Source organism: Taurulus bubalis, assembly GCF_910589615.1.
Source record: "Taurulus bubalis genome assembly, chromosome: 6".
Classification (NCBI taxonomy): Eukaryota; Metazoa; Chordata; class Actinopteri; order Perciformes; family Cottidae; genus Taurulus; species Taurulus bubalis.
This window is the reverse complement of record NC_136594.1, coordinates 23,855,911-23,880,910: the sequence shown is the minus strand read 5'-3', so window position 1 is coordinate 23,880,910 and position 25,000 is coordinate 23,855,911. Positions and strand designations below refer to the sequence as shown.

General features: G+C 44.1%; 1 protein-coding gene across 1 annotated transcript in view; it reads left to right on the top strand.

Annotated features, from left to right (window-relative positions):
- tbc1d1 (TBC1 (tre-2/USP6, BUB2, cdc16) domain family, member 1) overlaps positions 1-25,000 on the top strand; it is a gene marked incomplete at its 5' end in the record, with an annotated part of 47,105 nt that overhangs the window by 15,090 nt on the left and 7,015 nt on the right. The window contains 18 exons of the mRNA XM_079219103.1: positions 3,642-4,223; positions 6,162-6,251; positions 6,357-6,461; positions 7,453-7,585; positions 7,790-7,881; positions 9,556-9,672; positions 9,851-9,976; positions 10,179-10,327; positions 11,121-11,381; positions 13,016-13,102; positions 13,358-13,474; positions 13,678-13,811; positions 18,318-18,518; positions 20,934-21,095; positions 21,867-22,025; positions 24,171-24,271; positions 24,466-24,609; positions 24,915-25,000. The exon at positions 24,915-25,000 is cut by the window's right edge and continues 74 nt beyond it. Of these exons, the coding sequence (XP_079075229.1) occupies positions 3,642-4,223; positions 6,162-6,251; positions 6,357-6,461; positions 7,453-7,585; positions 7,790-7,881; positions 9,556-9,672; positions 9,851-9,976; positions 10,179-10,327; positions 11,121-11,381; positions 13,016-13,102; positions 13,358-13,474; positions 13,678-13,811; positions 18,318-18,518; positions 20,934-21,095; positions 21,867-22,025; positions 24,171-24,271; positions 24,466-24,609; positions 24,915-25,000 (2,846 nt within the window). The remainder of the gene's footprint in view (positions 1-3,641; positions 4,224-6,161; positions 6,252-6,356; positions 6,462-7,452; positions 7,586-7,789; positions 7,882-9,555; positions 9,673-9,850; positions 9,977-10,178; positions 10,328-11,120; positions 11,382-13,015; positions 13,103-13,357; positions 13,475-13,677; positions 13,812-18,317; positions 18,519-20,933; positions 21,096-21,866; positions 22,026-24,170; positions 24,272-24,465; positions 24,610-24,914) is intronic.

The following is a 25,000-nucleotide window of genomic DNA, read 5'->3' as shown; positions in this document are numbered from 1 at the left end:
GGGAAGGGTATTTACTGATGTATTTTATGTCGTTGAACAAAATGTTAAAATCACTTAAGCTATCGGCCTCATTTCAGGCATCTAAACAAAAGACAAGGGAACAAGAAGTGCAAAAAAAAAAATCATTAAAACATTCAAGGACTCATTCCTGCAGTACTCTAGAAGCATGTGTCTATTCTTTGACAAAAGTAGCTTATCTTTTGTCAATTATTTGTTTCATTAAATTGATAAAAGTAATGAAGTACGGCTCAAAATCATAACAAACCCTCAGAATCTGTTATTTTTTATTTTTACTTTTATTCCCAGCTTCTTCTGCATTGTTTAGTACTCAAACACAGCCTTTGATGCTTTAAAAGGACCGGCTCCCTCATAAAGCTCCAGGCTCATTTCCCCATGAACTCCATCATGCCCTTTACGTTTCCTCCATGCCAGTGTCACAGTCACAGCATCGGGGGAGCCATCTTGACCGGCTGTCCTTTTCTTTGTACTGACCTGTGAAGTGTACAGAGACTCTCTGGGCATTGTTTAAATAAACTGAAGTCGACGCTCAATCGCAGAACAACAAGAATGCAAACCTCCTACTTCTACTCACGCTGACTTCTAGTTATGTAAATTGATAAAGAGGAAGTTGTCCTCTAGGTAGTAGCCTCGGAAATGCTTTGTCAAGACATGAGTCATGTTTGTCAAACTCGTTTACTGTGTACACAACGTCTCTGCTATTTTTACTACCGTTTGGACGAGAGGGAGACTTCTAGTGTTTTGTCCTTCAGTTACTGTGTTGATGTTGCAACCTCTGGCAATATTATTATTATTATTGTATTATTATCAGCAGAATGCTACAAGTCAACAGCACAGAGTGTCCCTGCTGTATCCAGAATCTTGCGCCTTTTGGCTGAATATTGCTTTTGCTTGTCACTGTATTCCTTTCAGACTGATTGTGGTGCCGCTGAATGATCAGTGTGTGCAATCAAACCAATATTGATAACAACTTGCAAGTGTCCTCACTGCTCGACTGCTTCAGGCTTGTGGGTCACTGACAAATGTCTTTAGTATTAGTTTTAAATAAAGTTTATGACTGGATCAGATAATTGGTTTATTGGTGCAAGAGTAGTTCTTACAAAAGCCAGCAAAACGACTTTTAGGCAACAAAACTACTCAGTCAGGTTGAGGCAATTAACTACTCAGTTAGGATTTGGCAACACAACTGCGCCGTTAAGTTTAGGCAACAGAACTATTCAGTTAAGTTTAGGAAAGATTGTTGTTTGGGTTAAAATTACAGATTTGCTGTAACTAATTACGAAAAGTTACGTGACAAATGAATCAACATTGACTTCCCGTTTCACACGGCGATCCCCTGGCTGAAAGATCGCTGGTTGTTCATTCAGCGTCCCCCCTGCAGACGTTAAACCCGGGTTCAAGAGAACAGCGACACATCTGCATTCGCGAAGCGGAGAAATAACCACACTGTGGAGTATTTTCAATATTCTATTTTTTACAAATTGGAAGAATAGATATTGCATCAAGGGAATGTTCTTTGTCTTGCAGAGCAATTATTGTGTGTGTGCGCATGGTGTAGGAATAATGAACGGCCCCGTCTGAACATGAATATCCAGGAAGCCGGACATGAGCAACAAAGCATTCTCTGCCAATCTTGTCTGTGTCCGATGCTGTCTGAAAACGAGTGTTTTCGTAGATTACATAAACTGCATTCACAGCCAAGTAATACTGTGTGTGTGTGTGTGTGTGTGTGTGTGTGTGTGTGTGTGTGTGTGTGTGTGTGTGTGTGTGTGTGTGTGTGTGTGTGTGTGTGTGTCTCAACTCGTCATGCTTCATTTATTGATGACGAACCGCTGCATCCTGACTGCTGGATCCATTTGGGATTTCCGCCAGAGACGCGGTGTTTGGAGAGGCAGAGCCGTGGTCCTCTCGACTGTAATGCAACTGCAATTGTTGATATCAGTGGGGGAGTCGATATAGCATCATACTACTGAAGCGTGGTTATTGTTTGTACTAAATGGTTTATACACCTACATTTAGGGCTGGGCGATATGGCCAAAAATTCATGTCACGGTATTTAGTAGGATTCAGGCGGTTTGACGGTATTTATTTTTGAGTAAACGCATTGATGCCGAAAAGAACGGCCGCCATGGTTGTTCACCACTTGCTGACCGACAAGCTCACAACTGGACGTTGGTAGTGTGTTAGGAAGCTAACTTGGAGGGACTTTGGACGTCACGTGACACTGTAAAAGGCTCCCTTTTCAGAAACGGTTTGTATTTATGGAATTCAGCAGAACCTTGGTTGGTTATAATGCTCTTATGTCTCACCAAATTCTCATTGGACGGACAATCACTGGTGGAAAATGCTTCTTAATGGAGCAGTGTGTAGGATCTGGTGGCATCTAGTGGTGAGGTTGCAGATTGCATCCAACTGAGGGATGTGTGGCCGCTCCCTCAGATCAAACACGCACACACACACACACACACACACACACACACACACACACACACACACACACACACACACACACACACACACACACACACACACACACACACACACACACACACACACAGTCCTTGTCTTCAGTCCTGACAGTTGTGCTACTGTTATGCATAAAGTTGGCGTGGCGTTTTGTGTGGTTTGGGTGGCTGATTAATGCATTTTTTTTTGCGGGGTGGGTAAAGGTTTTAAAAAAACCTGACTCACGCATCATATCAAAATTGCCATAATTCAACAGTAGTTGAGTTATGTTTAGTTTGGTCTAATCAATAGTGTAATCGTTTGTTTAAAACACATTGCAAAAGCTTTGACGACACGCTCCATTTTTATAAATCACATGAACATAGGCAGGCTTTGTGTCTGTTGTTATCGTTTAAGTATAAAATAATTAGGTTAAAACTAATTTAATATGCTGCAGTCAGCTTTTTATGTTTATTTATAATTAATTTAGTGCACTAGCTAGAGTGCGCTCAGTGCACTGTGTCTGATTTAATGAATGTTATAAAGATAACATGCATTTTCTTCCACTGTCGACCAACGGTTTGGTTGAAGAACAGGTAGACTTTCAGTCTTTGGTTGACTACGGCCCGAGTTTATTGAGCCAGAGTGAAGAGGAAAAAGGGAAAGGAGGGGTCAGGAGGAAAGGAAAGAAGGGGCTCAAATAAAGGGAGAGTGAATACAAAGCCTGCTTTGAGACTAAATGTCCCAACTCGGCTCCTTTTCAACACGCACACCGTTACAAGGGCGGCACCATTTCAGGGAGCCGTGACACGCATCACACCACGTGAACTCATAGTGAGGTGAAAAAAATCAGTGCACATTTAGTGTTTATGCACTGTTGCTTCTGTAGGCAGCCACCTGTTCATAGAGGTGTGCCATTGGTGCAGTATGAGCACCCAGTCAGACACCAACTTCAGAAACAAAGAGGGCAGTTAATGACTATTAAAGTACCTGAAGAAAGTCTTTTATTGTGCCTATGGATATGATGGGGCTGTAAACCGTTTTAGCCTTTGATTTACGTTTATAGAGCAAAATTCCTCTTGATAGCAGCTGCAAACGGGATGTAATCCTCTTCAGGCACTGTCGAGCAATATTTGTCCCTAATATAAGTCTCTTTCTCTTGCTTGCAATCCCTCCAGGTTCCTGAGATCATCAGTACGTTGAGGCAGGCCGGCAAGAGCTCGGCACGCAGCGATGACGTCTCCTCCGTTTCCATCAAAACGTCCTCTGGAGGCAACGATGCCCCTGACACATGTCTTAAGTCTCTCTCCGCGATGGCGACCTCCGCGGCAGCCTCGGCCGCCATGTCTCCGACAGCCTTTTCCAAGAAGTTCGAAGTGCTGCTTTGCGGACGCGCGAGTGTCGCTCACAAGAAGGCCCCACCCGCCCTGATCGACGAGTGTATCGAGAAGTTCGGCCAGCTCAATGGCTCGGGGGCGAGCAACAAAGGAGGAAATGGCGGCGGGTCGGCCGGCGGGCTAAAGATGGCATTGGCCTTTCAATCCAACGGACTTGAGGTCGGTAACGGCGCCACGGAAAGCCCAATCGCCGGGAAGCGCCCCATCCTGTTCAAAAGAGACCCCAGCTTCCCCTGTCTGCAGGCCCTGGATGAGAACGGACTCTCACCTGAGATCTCTCACACCAACACTGCTGATGCAAACGCCCACTCCGCTGGAGTGCAGCCCACCAGCCTGCAGGAGAACAGGACCATGCTGTTTATGGTACATTTCATGAATGGACACGCACACTAACACTAACAAGTATGCTCTAATTACTCCCATTTTGAGTCTCTTCCATGGATGAAACCCATCACAATAATTGCTTCCCCAGAAATTAAACGAAATCTCAACAACTATGTCTATCCCCAGGTATTGCCGTTTGTCAATCATTGGGACCATACATACTGTATACTCCATACTTACTTATATATGCAATGTCTGCAGAGATGCACAACCTGGGGGGGAAAAAAAGGCAAGTTGTCACACACAAACTATAATGATCCGGGCTCATTCACTCACAACAGTGCACAGGAGATTTTTGTTACAGAAGGGAAAACTAAAGATTTTCACCTGTGAAGGAAAATGAAATCATGCAAAAGAAGAATGTGGACAGACACGGAGGTGCACATTCACTCACACTTGATAGATCGCAGGAGATAATAACACACATTAATTTTCACGTGCAACCTGAAAAGCACACTGAAATCTCTTTAGTGGAATTTCTTCCAGCTCACACACACAATGCTTTTCTCTGACGTCTTTGTTGAGAATAACAAGAGAACTGTAGAGTGCTGTAAAGTGCAATTTTGTAAATCCCTGAATAACAAGCTCTTGTACTCGCTCCTAAACGACAGAGACGGAGGGGGAACAAAAGAGGAAAAAATTATAATAAATCTCCTCATGAGTAAGCAAGAGAAAACCCTGAGTGCTGCTCAAAATGAGCTGAGTCACTCTCCCCTCTTTCACCTTCATGTGACCTCAGTGACTCCGCTGCCAACAGCGTTCCTGTTTGTCCCCTCAGACAGGAAAGAGGCGCCGCCGGCACAGGAACCACCGGGGCCTGCTGCTGTCCCTCTCGGCACATACTGACATGTTGTTGACACTGATGATACTTCCTGCCGCTGACACGGGTAGTTCACCGAATGACCTCATCATAGTGACATCATTAATCTGTATTTTGAAGACACAGATTTAATCCCCCATTTCCTCTAGTCTGAGTCTGATCTGGGATGATGTAGGAACACTCACAATAAGTTGAGTGTGGCGTTATTTACAATATCGTTATAATCGTGAATATCGTCTGGACGCTGTCTAGCTCGCTATCGGGAAAGTGAAAAATAGAGCTTGATTTAAATAAACACAACTTGGAATTATCATGTAAGAAAGAACGGATAGACACGATGTTGCCATTGATTTATTTTATCCTTTATTTATGCAGAGATCTCGTATGAATATTTTTTTACTTATTTAAGATCGTTTTGTTTGTGCCCTGTCTGAAAAATATTTATTTCTTAACAAAATGAAAGTAATTCCAGTAAATTCGAGGGATTCCGAGTTTTAAACATATTTTGCTGATCATCGGGATGATGTTGTGAATCGCAGCTATTTCGACCAGGGGAATGGTGACATGGAATTATTATACATCGTCCCTGAATGTGATTAATATTGGATACAGCAGAGCATTGAATGGCAACATGTGAACAGAAAGAGTAGCTGTGATTTAACAGGCATGAGATCACCTGCTCGTGACCAACCGCTGAGTCCCTTTGCTCTTTCTTGAGGAGCGATAGTGACTCGTGTCCTAATGATGGGGATACCCACTGAAGCGGAACTGTTCTAAAATACAGAGGTACTTTTTCAAAAGACAGGAAATGAAACTACCTCATTTGACAAATCCGATTATTGGAAGAAGAAAAAAAGTACAAAAAAGATTATTTTTAGGCTTCCCTTTTATATCATGTAATCCCTGCCCCAGACTTCATTGTGAGGAATTGGAACTTGGGCCACAACTAGTTAAGTCTGCGAGGATCATTATTGCTGTCACAACCACACCACAAACCTCACCGCACACACTACAGACCGCAAGCCACTGACCACACACACACACACACACACACCATTAGATTCACCGTTGTGTCTTTGTGTCTGTCTTTGCTTTAGGTGGGCCGGTCTCAGATCTTCTTGGTCAGTCCAGACACTAAGAAAGTTGCCATAGAGAAGAGTTTCAAAGAGATCTCCTTCTGCTCACAGGTAGGAATGAAGCAGCGTTTCTACACATATCCGGTAGTCGGTCCAGGCTTGTGCTGAGACCTTTAAAACCCTGAATCCTGAGGCGCCTGATCTTTTCTCTGCCAGGGTATCCGTCACGTGGATCACTTCGGCTTCATTTGCAGGGAGACGGTGGAAGGAGGAAGCTGCCACTTTGTGTGCTACATCTTCCAGTGCACCGACGAATCGCTGGTGAGAGAGTGCTAGGACACGGCAAGAAAAGGATGGGACATTAAAAAAAGTTTTGGCCCTTTTTATTATGTTTGCATTGTCTATACGTTTGTAAACCCCTAGAGGAGATTTATTTAAATTTAGCAAGAAAGTCCACCTGGACTCACGGTTGACTTGATTTAACATTTGGTGGTCAAAGGTCACTATGACCTCACGAAACAGATATTTGTCCATGACTCAAGAATTCTTATGCTGATTCTGACAATATCATACAAATATTCAATTGGACGAAATGATGACGTGATGACATTTTGGACATGAATGCAAAAATCCAAATGGGCACGTCTCTGTTGGAACAATCAGTTCATTCAGTCATTCATAATCCACGTCTGCAAACCTAAAAACCACTCTGGTGTACTTAATTAATTAAGTTAATATGAACACAATGCACATTTGAGCATTGTGTGCATTTCCTGTAAATAGTTTCACATATATTTGTATCAGTACTTCCCACACAGTTTAATTTAACACTTTGGATTTACGCCTGATTAAATTGTGCTCGAAGTCTTGAGACCGATGACTCAGCATCAGTGCTCCATTGAGTCATGTTGTGTTTGATAAAAAGCCTCGGCCACTACACGGCTGTATTGCAGTGTTTGACTGCAGCCTCTGGCATTAACTGCATATCCTGTTTACGTTACTCTTATTTTTACTTCTACCAGTTTTATATAGCATACGATACAATATCTGCAAAGATTTCCCACGTATATTGAAACTCTCCTTGAATTAGGACATGGCAAGGATAATAAACAAAAACATTATTAGGTAAAGAATGGGGTAAATTTGTTAAAATAATTGTTTTCTATGGTGGAATACAGTTCTGAAAATAAGCTAATGTATATAAATAGGGGTAGAAGTAAACCCATAGATGCACTGACGACATCGAAAGGCTGTATGTTGGAATGATGGGTGAAAAAAAAAAAAAGCATACAGAAGTGTTTTGCTCCTGTAGGTGGATGAGATCATGCTGACGTTGAAGCAGGCGTTCTCTGTGGCTGCCCTGCAGCAGAATGCGAAGACCCAGAGCCAGCAGTGTGACGGATGCCCCATGCAGCACCTCCACAGACTGTGTGAGAGGATAGAAGGTAGGCGACTCTTATGTATGTAGATCGCTGCATCCCAAGGAGTATCGGGGTATATTATGTGACCATAAAACACAATGCAATATAACACTGCCACACCATCGACCCTCAGTACCCAACATACCCTGTTATATGTGTAAAACAAATCTGATGGGAGGCTAGCATGGTCTGCTGTGTGGTTTTATTCTGCATTGACATGTTTTTCAGGTCTACACCCATCTAAAACCAAGCTGGAGCTTCAGAGACACCTGGCCACTCTGGACAACCAGGAGCAAGCGTCCATCTTTGAAAACACCATGGTAACGCACATCCCGACCTGTCCCATCCCGACCTGTGAATTCCTAGAGTTCCCTCGGGAAGCGTCTACAGCTAGAAACAAACCAGTCCGTCTGTCATTTTATCTCAAGGCCCTCGTTGAAACGCCACACTCGTTGAGAGCCTTTAGCTTCTCGGCCACGACGTATTTCACAGTGAAGTGTAACGCACAGCTCCCTCAACAGATCAGGAGGAAGACGAGGCTGAGATGAAAGGGAAACTTTGCTGAGTCCGGGCGCCGTTCATCTGCAGTGACACAGAGCCGCTTAAAATCAGCAAAGATTCCCTTGAATGAGTTCAACCTCAGACACATTGTCTCTTATCTTCCTATCTCTCCATTTAGTTACCTAGTACGATCCACAACAGGTGAAGTGTGGTTTTCATGAGCCTCTGTGGCTAGCTAGTCGGCCAAAGTCTCATTGATTGGATGAGTTGTCGGGGTCAGACTTTTAGAAAAGACAATCAATCTAATTTGTATTTATACAGACACTTTTAAACAAATCTAATTCCATTCAAAGTGCTTTACACGCGATTTACAAGATGAAAATGGAGAGAAGGTGAAGAAACTAATGCACACCAAATAAAGTACAATACAATAAAATACCACATTGAATATATTGTTCTGGTAAAACCGTAAAAGAAAAAGAGAAGAAGTAATGAAATCAGTCAAATACATGTACAAATGCTAAAAACAATGCAAAATGATGCTTTATAAGCAATAATACTAAAAACCATAAAATGTAAAAACACGACATGAAAGCCAGAGTGACTAGTTGGGTTTTTAGTTTCTGTTTTAAAAATACTAATATGTTCAGCTACTCTAAGATCCTCTGGAAGGCTGTTCCAACAACGGCTTGTAGCATACCGGCTAAAAGTCGCGGAAACACGTGTTCCTCATGGTCTCTCCACACGTCCTCCTCCTTTCCCAGAAACACACGTGGGCTGTTTGATAAAGCACATCCGTTGAGGCCCGCTGATGTTATTTTATCCATCGTTGTTGCTGCATGTTGTTGAATAGTTGAAGCCCTCAAGTATTCCTCTATGACTCGGCTGACATCTGCTGGTGATGAGGCAGAACAGCAGCACCACGTCAGTACTGAACTCTCAGTGCATGAGATCATGCTTTTCTAACGCGAAACAGCACAGTGTGTCCACTATTGACCTTAAAACCCCTCATGTTCGAATGCTGCTTTTATGTCAATGTTTGCAAACTGTTCCTCCGTATCATAAATAATCAGCAGGGTTGAAAAATAACCTGGAAAAGTCATTTAATTTTAAAATGGTTATTTTCAGGCCTAAAAGTTTTGGAAAAGTCATGGAAATGTGTTCCAATGACGTACATTTACGCTGAGTTTGAAATAATGAATATGCTTTTAAAAGAAAGACGCTCAAAATATAAGCAGGCATACACACAGGCATCTATATAAATGTTTATTCTTTTAATCAAACTATTGTCTCATTGGTTTGTGTCATTTAAGGTTTACTGTATGCTTTGGAATTATCATTGTTAGTTTGAATACTGCTTACTTTTTCATGTATACACTGAGATTTTACAAAATGTTTGATCATGGAAATTTGGTTTAAAGTCATGGGAATCCATTGGTCAGAATGTGTATGAAGCCTGATATAATAAAACATGCTGTGTGTGTTCGTTTCAGAGGGCTCGTCCGAAGAGCGACCAGGAAGAGAATGAGTTGCTGATGGCCTCTTTGAGGGGTCTGTATGAGGAGAAGCAGAGGAGCCATCATCACACTCTGCCCGGAGACAGCAGACAGGTCACTTCTGCTAATCTCTAATGCGCTCATACCGAGGCTGCACCTCATCCCCTCTCATTTCCTGTCTTCATTCCAAATATCCCTTTCACTTAGACAGAAATAAGTGTCACACTAAGCTTATCCATACTCACAGTCACTCCATCTCTCTCTCTCTCTGCCTCTTCATGTGTGTGTGTAGGTGTGTGAGGAGGCAGCAGCTCCAGCCCCGGTGGATTCACAGCAGAGTAGCAGTCGGCAGCGACTCGAGCAGTTCAAGAGCCGAGCCAAGCGCTCGCTCACCGAGTCCCTGGAGGGGATCTGGAAGGTAAAACGGTTCTTTTTCTCTTGGTTTGTATTCAGTTGCGCTCCAGTATTCACTTTCATATATCATATGCAGTCATTATTGTGATCTATCATAGAAGAACATGACTGGAGAAATAAGTCCTTTTTGCCAGTTCGGGATTTTTGGTTCCATGTAAAAGCCCGTATGTGACCTTGGTGTGTGTGTGTGTCTTTTTTTTTGGCAGGGGAGCAGCAAGGCCCGAGCTCAGAGAGACAACAGCGTAGGAAGTGACGGCGGCTCTACCTTTTGTCCTCTCAACAGCAGCCAGGACCAGTCTTGTCTAGATGAACCCTTGCCTGCCTCCTCCGAGCTGCGACCCACCAGCCCACTCAGGTAAACACACACACACACACACACACACACACACACACACACACACACACACATACACTGACTGACTGACTCATACCTTGGGGCAGAACAGTCAGGGATTCAAAGGTCAGAGCAGTTCTTCTTGTATTTCATTATTGTAGAGGTTGATGAGACCCTGAGTTCGAAGATCCTGATCCCTGGTTTTTAGACCTGTGTTGGTGTGCGGAAATCCAGCCTCCAGACTAGATTGATATTTCAATGTGTTTTGGAATAGCTTTTTAGCTTGAAAACCAGAAAGGACAGTATTTAACCCTTCGCTAAGCCCCGCTTCTACTCAATCACTGTTTCCGTAGAGCCCACACTGACACTAACTGCACTCCCTGAATAGATATTGTTTTTTTGGGGGAGAGGGATATCCGAGAGAAGCAGGCAAGAGTTTATAATATACGCAAAGGAATATATCCTGGATGTCAGACTGACTCAGCAGTGAAAACAGGTTTAAAAGATAAAGATAGAAGCTAAAGATCACATTGTGAAAGTGAAAGCCACATCACCTGGAGATCCAGACAGAAGACAATGAAATGCAGGACATATATGGACATAGCAAAGCGTCAATTGTAAAACAGAATATAATTTTACATCATTTATGTATGATTCAATTATTCAAAACTTTATTGGATTCCCTATAGCAGTGCATATTACAAACTTCATTTCACCTCCCACTTTTCCCATGGACTACACACAGGATGTGGTCGTGAGCTTATGCGGACACCATGTTTTTCTCCTCCCACACGTTTTTCCTTGTCGTCTTCAGGTGCCACAACTCAACGGGGGATCTGAAGCGCCTCGACTCCTCCCTCCCTCTGGCCCCCTCGGCTTCCCCTCAACCGGGGGACGCTCAGCCTCAGGGCTTCCGCCGGCGGGCCAGCACCTTCAGCCACCCACCCACCCCTTCCTCAGCAGAGAGCTCGCCGCTGCACGCACTGACTGGCACGCCGCAGGACCCCACCGCAGCCAGCAAGCCCAAGCTCGTACGACACTACTCCGTCAGCACCGACACGCCCCACCAGAGCAAGTAAGGAGCAGTGTTTCTGGTTTCAATTTCAAATTTTTACATTCCCAGTGACACGTACTACAACATGGCAAACATTAATCCCGGTCATGTACGCTAGAGATGTAAAGAGGCCGCTCATCTCGCTTCCATGAGATCTTAAGTTGAGCAGGAGAACAATGAGAGACGGTTGGTTGCAGTTGCTTTATGTTTATTGTTTTAACAACTTGTTTCCTCTTCGTGGGTCAACAACAGAAACACGTAGTTCATGCACCTTCCGCCAAGAAAAAGTCCTTGTTTGTGTAAATATTCCTGACAAATAAACGGCTTCTGATTACCTGCGCCTAACTGGTGAGACCAGGAGTGAGCCTCTGACTGCAGTCTCACGGGTAGTTAAACACACGTTCAGAGGTCATCCAGTGGAGCGTGTCATCCACTGGTTTCCACTATCTCAGCAGGTGCAGGGAAACGAGACGTGTAGATCGTCTAAAAAGAGATACATATACCTCATACATATATTCCTCTTTGCCCTTGAACCAAACTCTGCTTCCGCAATAAACCTCTTGATTGAATCAAACGTCACACTACTATGTGGTTATCTGATGAAGAAAATAATCCATGTGATGTGGAAGCACGCAAGAGAGTTCACACTTAAAGGGGAAATCAAATCAAAGTGGTCGCGACTGTGGCTCAGTGGTGAGCAGGGTCGTCCTTCAATCAGAGGATCGGCGGTTTGATCCCCGGCTGCGCTAGCCAATGACGATGTGTCCTTGAGCAAGACACTTAACCCTAAATTGCTCCCGTAGCTGCGCCTACGGTGTATGAATGTTAGATCCAGCCCGCAGTTCGGCTCATTTTCTGTAACCAGTGTAGCATGAATGCTATCTAGTCGGTTGTCCTTGCCTAGTTAGCTGGCTAGCTTGCTAATTCCACCATGGTTCAATGCAACAATGGTTAAAAAAAATTAGTCGAATTAATTTGCCACTCATCATCACCTCAGTGAGTTTGTGACTTGGCGCCGGTTTAGTTTTTTTGGCAGTTAGCCCGCAACAACATAAAAATGGCCGCCACTCCGACCATCCTGCGACATTGATTTGAATGGAGAATGTCCTTTCTATTTCAGTGTGTAAAGCCTTTTGGGGCTCCAGAGGGGAGCTGTGTGATGTCTGATCATGTTTTCTGTGAGTCAGCCTTTGCTGGGTCTGAAGTTGCAAATGAAAAACATCTGGGGTTGGGAGGTCCGAAAGACTTGAGGTTACCAGACAGCTGTAGCCCGCTCCTCATCTCTGCTGGAGGCTGCAGGTTTTGACAAGGAAGGAAGAATAACCTGTACAACAAAACCGACAGCATCTCTGGTTTCCACTGTATTCTTTTAATTGCACCCAGGTAGAAGAGTCAAATACATTCAGATATTAAATGGCTTCAGTTATAGTTGTCGTCTTTCTGTCTAAACAAGGAAAAGACGATATTAATAATATTTGACCAAGCACTTTGAGCAGCTGTATCTTCCAGCTCTATCTTCAAAAAACCTTTTTCTTTCATTTCCCTGCTCTTTCTCGTCACCCGTTTTTTTCAGTTGTCACAGATTTAGTTTTTTGGTGGCTTCCTCTGCTCTCTTTCTCTTTGCTCCCTCTTCCTGTATTTGCACCGTTTCTCAGACATCTGCCGACCGACTCCACCCTTCCTCCTGTTCCTCCCTGCCCTTCATCTCACTCTCCTCTCCTCCTTCATCATTCTAAACGACGGTGAGAATCCTGCGCTGCTTTTCAGTTAAACCAGCGCTTTAACTTCTTTTCTCCATTTTGTGTGCTCTTATTTACCTGTTCCGTCCTTCCTTTGACCTGCTCTTTTATGTTTTATGTTATCGCGTAAGGCCCTGTTCAGACAGAGAAGCGCCAAACGGCATCTCTTGTGAAGCGTGTGTCTCTCTGCGTGAACGGGCCTTACGTTTCTCTTTTCATTTGTTTCCTGCCTCCTTTTTTTTCCCACCTCGATCTCAGCCCTCTTGGTGGTCTTCGCGCTCGTCTCCGCTCCTCCTCCTCTGTCCCTAATTTTCTGAAATTTCCATTTCTGGCCCCTGTCCAAGAGAATGATTACCCCGATGTCCCAAAGAGCAGGTACACACACACACACACACACGCCAAGTATTCGTGTCCATGTCACTGTGTCCAGCGAGGTCCTAATCTGTGCTCCTTGTTTCACGGATCATTTGATTTTATGACCATTTTTGGATGTGTGTGTTTACATGATTGTGTGTGTGTACGTTGTATAAACTACGAGGGCGTATCATGTAGCTATTCGTGTTGTGTTTGTGTTTCAGTGATGTAGCAGCTCTGTCTTCGCCGAGTGCAGCATGTGGCGTAGGGGAAAGCCCTCTCCGCAGCCACCGCCACTCGTGGAGGCAGCAGATCTTCCTGCGGGTCGCCACACCGCAGAAGAACATAGACGCCAACGGTAAGAAGGGACACAGTCACTAATTGTCAAATAACGCTTTGCGAGGTTCCCCTATAAGTTCTAGCGCGTGGTTCTTGTAGTAAGACGCTGACATCGTCCGTCAATGACTTTCCTAGCCATCGGTCGTAAAGAAAGTAGAAAGTCGGCCGGACGGTTTGCGGTTTGTATTCTTTTGAGTTGAAATGGAAAGAAAGCTGATTCTGAAAAGATTATTCCTTATAATGGGAATTGGATTAAAACTGCTGAATCCCCACACAGTATTTAACAATTTGTCCAAGACGGCGATCGTGCTTTTATTTTTATCATTTTAGTGAAATATATTCAGAGGACAGGATACGTCCTCAATCGTTTCTCACAGTGCCTGTAACATACAATATCATGAGGAGTTAACATTGGATGATATCAATTACATTTTTTTTAACCAAAAGTGCTTTCCGGATTCTTTAGATAATTAAATAAATAAAAGACACAAACAGACAGTGTAAAAACTGTATGTGTGTATATTTATGTATGTATAATGTGTTTTTAAGAATCGCTCAAGTATCACTAAACATAATATTGCGATACTCAAGTGTGTAGTTATTTTTTTACACCCAAAGTAGATCAGAATATTTGCTTTTCATCCTGAACAGAATTTCCTCAAATCCTGAATTATCAATATTATCTTTAACTTGACAAATTATAGAGATAATCAAGCAATTTCAACATCATTCCATCTGATCAGGAACAAAATCCGACACTGGCGCACGTCTCAACGAGAGTTTGATGCAGGGAACGATTCTGCGATATAATCAAACAGCACTGCGCTTATCTCTTCTTGATCACTTGGTAGACGGAAACCAAAATACCTGCTTTGTGCAGTTAAGATCTTCACACTTGGATTGCTTTGCATGTTACAGTCGGAAAGCTTCAACATATCTTCTTCCAAGGTAGAAGGCAGCTCAAGGTCAAGAAAGTTGACGCCAAAATAAAAGATGTTCTCTTTTGTAACGGCCATTCCAGGACCCAACCAGACGGCAACCTCCGTTTCTGAAGAGTCTTAAAACTTTCATTCTCTCTCCTGGCCATCATGGGGCGAAATAAATGTCAGATTGTATAGAAGTCAATAAAAAATGACTCTACTTCTTTCTTGATTTATTCCCTCAGTAAACATTGTAAACTGCTGGTTTTTAGCCAGTACTGCTAATTGATTTTATTCTTGATAACCCAGTCTAGAAGAGCATTAAACACATGTTAACGTTAAGAAGTAGACGTAAATATTTTTATTTATTTTTCAGTTGTGAATTTTGTTTGATAATTACATTTGGGTGCTGTGAGAAAATTGATTAAGACACATGAATCATGCAGTCCCTCTAAACTCAAATACCCAGGGCTCATATGGCTCCTTTGTTATCAGGCTGCGATTGATGTAAATGTTGTGGCATGCTGTGCTTGTTCTGGAGCTTTGCATTTTGCATCGTAAAGTGGCCTCCCATTGCTCTGACTGTTATCAGTTGATGAATAGGGCTAATGTTTACACTGGTCTGAAATTCAACGAATCTGGCTTGATATTTATAGCCCTGTCAGATCATTCAGAGGTGATTCAAGTAGAGAGTTAATTATTGCTTGACTGTCTCCTCTCTGTCAAAGTCTACACAAAAGGGGTGTCTGTCTGTTTGTGGAGACGTGGGAATCATGCATGTGCTCGCATGTCTGCATATCCTGTGTTTTTGTTATTTTGTGTGTGTGTGTGTGACAGAAGTGTTGACGGTGTCAATAGTTGGGTTGGTCACACTGCAGCTCCACTATTCCACTACACTTGTTGTACAAACAAAACTCAGATCAAGATATGTTTATACGTTGACCTTTTTAAGTTAGCAAAAGAAAGGAATTTCTTTATTGCGCTCACACTTACGGTATTTATGTTTCTTAGTCAGTTTATAGCATTTTAGTTTGTTTCAGTGACGTGCATCAGACAAAAAATGTAATCGGGCTGCTACCAAAGAATATTTTCACATCGATTAATCTACCAATCATTCATAGATGTCCATAAATTGTCTCAGGGTATGGCATAATCCAGGGGTTCTTATCCTTTGGTAACTTAAAGAGACAGTTCACCCCAAAATCAAAAAAACACATTTGACCTCTTACCCTTATTGCTATTTATAAACAAACAACGTGTCTCTAAGGGTGACGTGTTGCTGAGTGTCATGAACTTCCTCTATATTGGCACATTACATACTGTTTTACAGTTGTCAGTAAAGCACTAACAAAACAAACAGCAACTGTCTCTGTGTCCCTGCAGCCCGCCTTAAATTCAAACCTCCTCTTGCACGTATAAAAACGCAGCGAGGCAGGTTTAGCAGAATGTTAGCGTGTTATTTCAAGGTGAGATAAAGAGTCCGGGAAAGAAAACAAAAACCCTGCTGTTCAGAGACTAAACTGGCATTGACCCTGAAACCTAAACAACGGCACATTCTGCCGTAGGGTGGAGTTTTGGTGTTGCCATGCACGCCACGCCCAAAATAATAGGGGTGGCTGTTTTTTAATAGTCCTACGCATTGTAGTACTATCAACACACAGCGTTGTGTGGAACTCATCAACTTGTGTGTTTTTACAACGTGATAGGACTGATTTGTGTAGTTTGGAATGCAGGTGTGACTTTTCCCAGAAAAAAAAAGTGAAACTACAATAAAATAATAAAAATATATATAATTTAAAGTACTCGTTTCCCCTGTACAATTTATTGATATATTTAGCTGACCAAAATCATATCATCATAATGCATGTTGGCCACTGTGTGTAGAGCGCCACAGTTTCCTGCCACTGTGTCTTCGTCTTCTGCTTCCACTGGGGGGTGCCAAAGTGTGATATTTCTAAATTCTGTTCCACACAGAATCTACACACATTCGGCAAAACATTTCCATACATTCAGTTAACACCTCTGACGCAGTCGCAACAACAACAACTGGGTAATAAAAAGCTTCACAAGGGTGGTGGTGGATTAGTGGATTAACTTCTGTGCACATTCTTTGTTCGAGTCTTGATGAATGCAACAGGAATGTGGGACTAGTGGGACCTTTTTCGTGCACCCTCCCCACTGAACATGCTGCTCATGAGAGATTAGCGAGCTTCGGGACCCCGTCACTAAGTTTCCCTTCCAAACCAAGAACGGCCGAACATCAAGCTGGACATGTCTCCTCGCCATTAATTAAACCTGCACCTCACTTTTATTTTGACGGCCCACCGCCGCGAGATGAGGGAGATGGGGTGCTCCTAGCAGGTCAGCTTGATTTCGGCTTTTTCGCTGGCCGAATGCAGCGCTCCAGGGTTGGATCGTGTGCGTGTCCGTGTGTGTGTGTGTGCGTGCATGAGGTCATGGGTGTGTCGAGTTTGTGTGTGTGTGTGTGTTGGAAGGGATGACGGTCTCTCAAGGTCATGTTGACAGTCCACACACAGACAGCGCCAGAGGAAAGCGCCAGCCGTGTTGACCCTCTTTGCATATATTGTGTGTGTGTTCGGGGACATAGGTCCGGTGAAATGTTTGCTCAGGGAGTGGATTGTGCCACTTTATGCAAGAGTGTGTGTATTTTGGCATCAAGACATGGTTTGAGCATTAAGTTTAGACGCACACAGTACGGTAGCTCCTGTAGTCACGGTTCGGGTAAGGGGCTAGAGGGTTAAAACAGTCTGTGGCGTCGCCTTGAGGATCCCAGATGGGAAGGTGTGCGTGTTTACAAGTGTGCGTGCACTTTTCACACCCCAAAGCCATGTTCTGTTCAAGCAGTGCAGGAGTCTGTGTTTGTCTAACAAATACACAAGTTGTGTGTGTGTGTGTGTGTGTGTGTGTGTGTGTCACAGTCACACACTTATAACATAAGAGCCATATGTTTGTATAGTGGCTGTGCTGGTTTTAGCATGTCTTAGAACGTCTCACAGACACAAAGGCACACAGTGTTAACCTCAACACTTTTGTCATTGTGTGTGTGTGTGTCGATTTACACCAACTTACCTGTTACTAGTTTTCCTTAGAAGAGTCTTTGGAAAGATGAGCATTGTATTGACATACCTAAGCGAAGCGTGTGTGTGTGTGTGTGCGTGTGTGTGTGTGTGTGTGTATGTGGTGTGCATACAATCTTCATGTTCCTACGAACTGAAACCAAAGTGCTAGATAGTTGTTATGTCCTTTCTCTAAACAACACTTTATTTTGAGGTTTTGGGATCCACCCTGTACTTTGGGGTGGAGTCGCACAAACACTTTTTTACACTTTGTGTGCGACGCACCCGACTGTGTCAAATACATCTGTGTTTATCATTTTTCATTTTGTTTTGCACAGGTGTCCGAGGTAGTGTTGCAAATTAAACTGATGTGTTTTTTTTTGTTTTAGTTTAGGTCCAATGAATGAAAAATGTCTCCCTCATTATGATTAAAACAATTTCTAACATTTCACAACATAATCTCTTGTTAATTCGTTGCCGTGTGTGCAGAGGACACCCTCATGTAGCATGATCTGACGTGTCTTTCAGAGAGGGGGGACCCCTGTCTCGAGGTGGGCCGGCTGTGCGCCGGCCAGGTGGGAGTTGGAGGCAGCGGGGACTCGTCTATACGGGCGGTGCCCGAGGAGAGGGCGAGAAGGAGCAGAGAGGAGCTGAGGGAGCTCTGGAGGAAAGCCATCCTGCAGCAGATCCTGCTGCAGAGGATGGAGATGGAGAACCAGAAGCTACAGGGTGAGTTGGATGCACGGAGGTAGGGGAGGTGGGGGGGGGGGGGGGGATTGCATTTGTTGCCAGGATTGTTTTAATTAGCAGCGTTTATATATAACTCGACTGGTAACGCTGGTTGAATTAAATGCCGAGGAAGTTTCTCCAGAAGCTGCGTAGCAAGACTTTTTATTTAATTTGTCTCTGGCAACGTGCCTTTCCAGATGTGTACACACACAGGTTGGATCATCAAGCGCAAACCTGTTTCTTTTGATAGTTTAGATTCAATCACCAAATTAAGGGGTCATACATACATAGGTGTGTGTGCGGGACTTTTTGCTGGAAGGCATATGTAAGGGTGTGCCGAGTCCCCGTCTCTTCACTGACCCAGTTGGCGCGCATCGACACACACACACACACACCTAGCTGCGCGCCTCACCGCCTAACTACCTGCGTGTATACAAACCACAAATCCATCACGAAGGGAGAGAAATCATTGCCTATATAACAGGGCGTGGACGGAGAGAATGTGGGTCAATAGTGATGAAATAAAAACATGTCCGGGCAGCGACCTCAAACCCTTTGAGTGGCTCCAACGTACACATCTGCAGCGTGTGGTGGTTTTCTCTGGCCCTTTATTCCTCCCCCAAGCCGCGCTCCACCTTTCCATCCGTTATTTGTCCTCCTTTTATCTCTCACACGGCTGCCTGTTTTTAATGGGTCAACTGTGAAAGTGTGCGTGTGTGTGTGTGTGTGTGTGTCTTTGTTCGCTTCAGGGTGGGGTATCCTATGTTGTTGTGCGTTATCTTGGGTGGGGTGTTCCGGTGCGACAGACTTGGAGAGAATCGGAGAGCGGGCAGGCCGAGTCCTGATGGACCGGACTCTCGTCCGCTCCAGATAAGACAGACAGCAGAGCCACGGCTGCTCCGGCACCATCTATTCTTACTCTGGGTGTGTCGGCTGTCTGCTCCGTCCAACTTTTCCTTTTTCTTCTCTTTCTTTTTATTATTATTATCCAGACTACGCCCTCCAGGTCACTCCCGCTACTTCTCTGTCTCTGATTGCTGAGGCCATGATACACAGCATTTCATCAAAAACTTTTCAGACACCTCAAGCTGGAGGGTCCCGTGCCCGAGTTGTTTCAAAAATGTGTTTTTATTCTGGATTTTGATGCGGTAGCTTACTTTATGGGGGAGAATGATAAATCTGCACTTATTAAAGAGATTTTTCATAAAAGACCACAAACAAAGGTTTTCTATTTGTAAAACCCTCTATTGTTAATCGGTCGCCATCCAGTAAGTTGGACACCTTGGATGAGCGTAAAAGGGGCGGGGGAGAAAAGAGAGAAGAGAAGAAGGGCTGAGGGTGGAGTGACTAGGGAGACGAAAGAGAGGAAGGGTGTTGTCAGAGAGAGAGAGGAACAGACGAGGGCCGCTGGGCGTGCCTCACCTTCTTTGATCGCTGGTGTCAACATGTCGCAACGGAATTCACAGTTTGTGTCTCTCTGTGTAGTTTGTGTGTTAATCTGAAAGCCACAAATTAGATTGTGCAAAAAAACTAAAATGTCTCATTATAACCCAGCAGGTGGATGTGCTTTAATAATAATTATATGTCGTCTGTCAAAGGAGTTACTCCCCGTTTGTTTGTCATTTTCAAACATCCAAATTTGATTGCCGTTTATAAAAAAACGGTCCGTTACCCTTTCAGCCCTCCAACTGGAGACACCATTAGCAGCTAGCTGGGGAACACAATGCTGAATTGAGCAGCTAAAGAGACAGATGTTTCCCTCGGCAGTTGGTGGAGACCAAAAAAGTTTGCCAGCCGGCCAGAAACAGGACTCCAAATAAAAGATCATGTTCTGTAACTGCTGGATGTGGAAGTTTGCTAACAAGTTCGATACAACAACTTAAAGGGTGTAAATGCTGTATTCACAACTTGTGTCTGTTGCACTGCTGCTGCAGTTATTTCTCACACATTCCACGCCTGAGCCGTTTGCCTCCAACATTTCCCAAGCCATGCAAAACAATGAAAGGCTTTGTCTTTCATGTATGATTTAAAAAAAATATATACATATATTTATATTCAGTATCACAAGTCTAAAACGCTTCTTGTCTTTTCCCTCGGGGACGACAGCCTCCCTCATGGAATGCATGTGGCCTGGCCCGCTTAGAAATCTCTTTATCTAAACGCGAAGGTTTTATTGTCTGTTTTCGACTGCTGTCACATTTTGTCCTCGACACTGTTTTAATTGTTCTGACAAAGAGTCTGTCTGAGTAATGTAGGAAAGTAAACAAGTGCAGAAACGAACAAAAAAGGACAAGACGTACAGGGCTTGCTTGGTGCTTTGCGAAGAAAGATGCACACACACACACACACACACACAGACACACACACGTGCGCATCGTTAACGAGCATCCTCTGTGTTTTTCCTTTCGTTCTCAGCCACAGAGAGCGATCTGCAGAACAAGCGCCTGAAGCTGGACTACGAGGAAATCACCCCGTGTCTGAAGGAGGTCACTCTGGTGTGGGAGAAGATGCTGGGAACTCCTGCGAGGGCAAAGGTCAAGTTTGACTCGGAGACCATCCACGCTGCCGTTGCACAAGGTACTCGCCCAGCTGGCTCCGCAAATACATACATCAGAGGGATGTTTAGGGATGTTTAGGGATGTTTGTTCTTTTTTTTTCATTTAACATGTGTACACAGTAAAGTGCGTGTTTGTTTGTGTGTACCTCCCTTCTCACTATCAAGGCGCTTTCCTCCTCTGTGCGTGTTCTAGTATCAGCATGTTCTGCACAGGAGGATACGAGGGTTATCTCCTCATCCCCTCTGTCTTAAGTTCTCACACACACACACACACACACACACACACACACACACACACACACACACACACACAAGGCTACTGGCGAATGAAAAGCCGCCCTTAGAGCTGAAGTCGCCTCAAGAGCCAGATCATGACGCAAGATTGATTACACATTGCGAGTTTTGACGGCTGTACTCTGGGCTCTTTCTGTTAATATACACTATCTCTGTTGTTTCACTGATGCAACTGTAAAGGAAAGTCATTTTGTGATGCTCCAAATATCAGAGTCCATAGGCTCCAAATGTTAAATGTAGAAATATTTGTGGTGAATATTTTTAAATGCATAGTTCACTTACTTTACTGTGGCATTTAGACTATTCGCACAGCAACACAACTGCATTCTACACGGTTTAGAAATGTGGCCGACAGTTGTTGTTTTCACAGAGAAGATAAGAGTAGCCTCTAAATTTCACCACATTTTCAAGTCCCTTCATGATTTGCATACTACTGGTTGGCGCCCTTCCACGTTTGAACTACTCACCCTCCCTCGTCTCTTTGTTCTCTCCCACAGGCGTCCCAAGGCAGCACCGGGGCGAGATCTGGAAGTTTCTTTCCGAACAATACCTGCTCAGGCAGACGGTCCCGTCCCGAGCGCCCGCCAATCCCACTCCGTACAAAGAGCTGCTGAAGCAGCTGACCTCTCAGCAGCACGCCATCCTCATAGATCTGGGTAACTCAGACACACAATCAGCACTCATGTTCACATCTTTTTTTGTATTTATCAGTTGCTTGATTTTGAAGCTTCTCTGCTGTATGGAAAGAACACGGAAACACAAATGGATGTAAATCTTAAGACTTTCTTCTGGTCTGAAAAAGTCTTTTGACTTGTCTGTGTTAGACAGCAACACTCGTTCAAACAGGTTTTTTTTTCCATTAGCGGGTCATAATACATCTATAAACTGCTAGCTACAGAGGCTGGGAAGCTCATAATGGGTCGATTATTAGCAAAAGAATCATGTTAACGTAATTATTATTTAACTGGTTAATCCATTTTGAATGTATCTAGATCCATTACTACAAATGATTGTCATTTTTGCTGACAAAAAAGCCATAAAAGGTGATTCGCTGCTCCTTTTTTAATGGAGAAACACTCTAGTTCTGTTAGAACTGATGCTCTTGCAGCATCTACACTAACCTCTTCAGGAGCCAGCAGCTCCTCACAGGGCGCTGACTGGTCCATTCACTGTTTGACCGATCACAAACGCATCACTTAAAGCCTGACCAGATGGAATTCTTTTTTTTTTTATCTCGTTAGGGAACCAGTTCTACATTAGTCCAAAGTATCGATGTGGTCCAGAGTTAACGGTTCCGCTATCAGTACTTTAGAAGTTACGGAATGAAATAACTGCAGAAAAAGCAGCGTCGCAAACCTCCTCCCTGTCTCTGTGTCCGTCTTTGCACGAGGGGCGGAGTCGTGCTTTACTGTGACACACACACACACACACACACACACGTGAGACACACATCGTGACAGAGACAAGAAAAGATCCAAAGTGTGTCTACATTTATTCATTGTCACAAGTGCAATAAAGCTGCACAGTTTTCGACCGTCTGTTGATTCGCCGTCCGTCCTCGTCCACTGCAAGTAACGTAAGCAACGCCACACGGAGTTCACAACGGAGAATAGGTTAATAAATGAAAGCTGATCATCACTTAGCTTATTGTTTAACTGCGTAGACCCTAGAGTGTTGTGAGAATTGCGTAACATTGCAAGGATCCAGCTGCAAAGTCAATTCAAAAAGGTACAAAATTCTTATATATCATTTTGGTGAAACTCTGCACTGAGTACACTACAATGTCTCAAACCTCATTTTGACGCTTTCACCCTCACACCCCCCCCCCCACACACACACACACAGTACTTACACACACAGTACTTACACCCCACCCACATAACACCCACATACATACACATCCACCCACACATCCGCATCCCCGTAGCACTTAACCTCGCCTGTTTTTTGTTTTAGTTTTTTACCCCGCGTCTTTTATCTGTCATGTCATTCACTCCACATCAGATAGGCTGACTGTTAACGCGGCCAAATGAGAAAGACGTTACGCGCCGTGGGATGGAAGCGCAACGCCGGCGGAGGCGAGGTTTGCTTCATGTAAACGTGCAACAAATGTACAGTTGAAATTATTATTAACATGAGCTGGGCAAAAGACAGAAGAAATCCGGCTTGTAAAGTTCAGCACTCCGACACACACACACACACACACACACATGCACATGTACATGTATGTTTCCCTCCAGGCAGGGGAGGGAGTCGTTGCAGTAGAACATGCAGTAAGAACATCAAGCCCCTACAGCGCATTCCGCACTCGCACGGCGTCGCCATTGTCTTCACTGTCACACGCTGCAAGTCACGTGGTGCTCGGTAGCGAAACACACACACCTGCTAATTACCAGCCCGCCTCCACAGAGAACGTTCTTTTGTACCTTGTGTTTGATTTCCGAAGGAGGCATACCGGGGGTACTCTCTTTTCAAAGCAGGGTGTTTTTATTCGAGAGCACGGCGACCTCGGAGCGGGTCGACACACCCTCACGCGGCGGGCTCCCTCGCGTGAAGTCGAGCATCCCGAGGCGAAGATTCCGCTTCATTTAGATATACCCGGGGGCGCCGGTCTATCTGCTCAGATTCTTTTCCAGGAATGTGTCAGACGAAAGTGGAGTAAATCAAATCTATTAAAACCGGCTTTATCAGATCGATCATCAAAATGAACCAGTCTGTCTGGTGCAGCAGTTTCATACTACATATACAACAGTTTTGGCGAGATGGATCACATCTCGCTCTTTTTCTCTTTTCCATCCCAGGTCGCACTTTTCCCACTCATCCGTATTTCCAAGCACAGCTGGGGGCAGGACAGCTGTCTCTGTATAATTTACTGAAGGCCTACTCACTGCTGGACCCCGAGGTACATTTCATTCTTCTTCTTTTGGTATTCTTTCACTTTCCTTGTGTCTCTCTCTCTGTCTGTGTATGTGTCCCCCACCCAACCTCCCTCGATTGATGGACTAAATGAAACTGTCAACTGTCTTTTTTCGGCTTAAGCCCCTTCCCCCTTCCTTGTCTGTGTGGACGTCAAGTTTGTTATCGTTGCGTTTGTAGGTGGGCTACTGCCAGGGCTTGTCCTTCATTGCTGGAGTGCTGCTGTTACACTTGGGGGAGGAGGACGCCTTCAACATGCTCAGATTTCTCATGTATGACGTGGGGCTCCGCAAACAGTACAGGCCTGACATGATTATCCTGCAGGTGAAACGCACGCACACACACATAGAGCCTCTTTGTCCCACATATAAGACACTTACAGAATCTGTCAGCGTCTCCTACACACCTTAATCTTTATCTGTTACACAAATCTAAAATAAATTACATGAAAGAAAAGGCTGCAGGTCTTTTTATTTGTCATCATCAGTCATAATGCCGCTCAATTCTATTTTAGTCTAGCTAGCATTTAGTTTGTAAAACCGCTCAGTAAAATAATAAAAGCCCAACCTGCACATAATGCACACTCAACCAATCAAAAAAAGCAATCTCTGGATCGTTGTTCCCGTCAGATTCAGATGTACCAGCTGTCGCGGCTGCTCCACGACTACCACAGGGACCTTTACGTCCACCTGGAGCAGCAGGAGATCGGACCCAG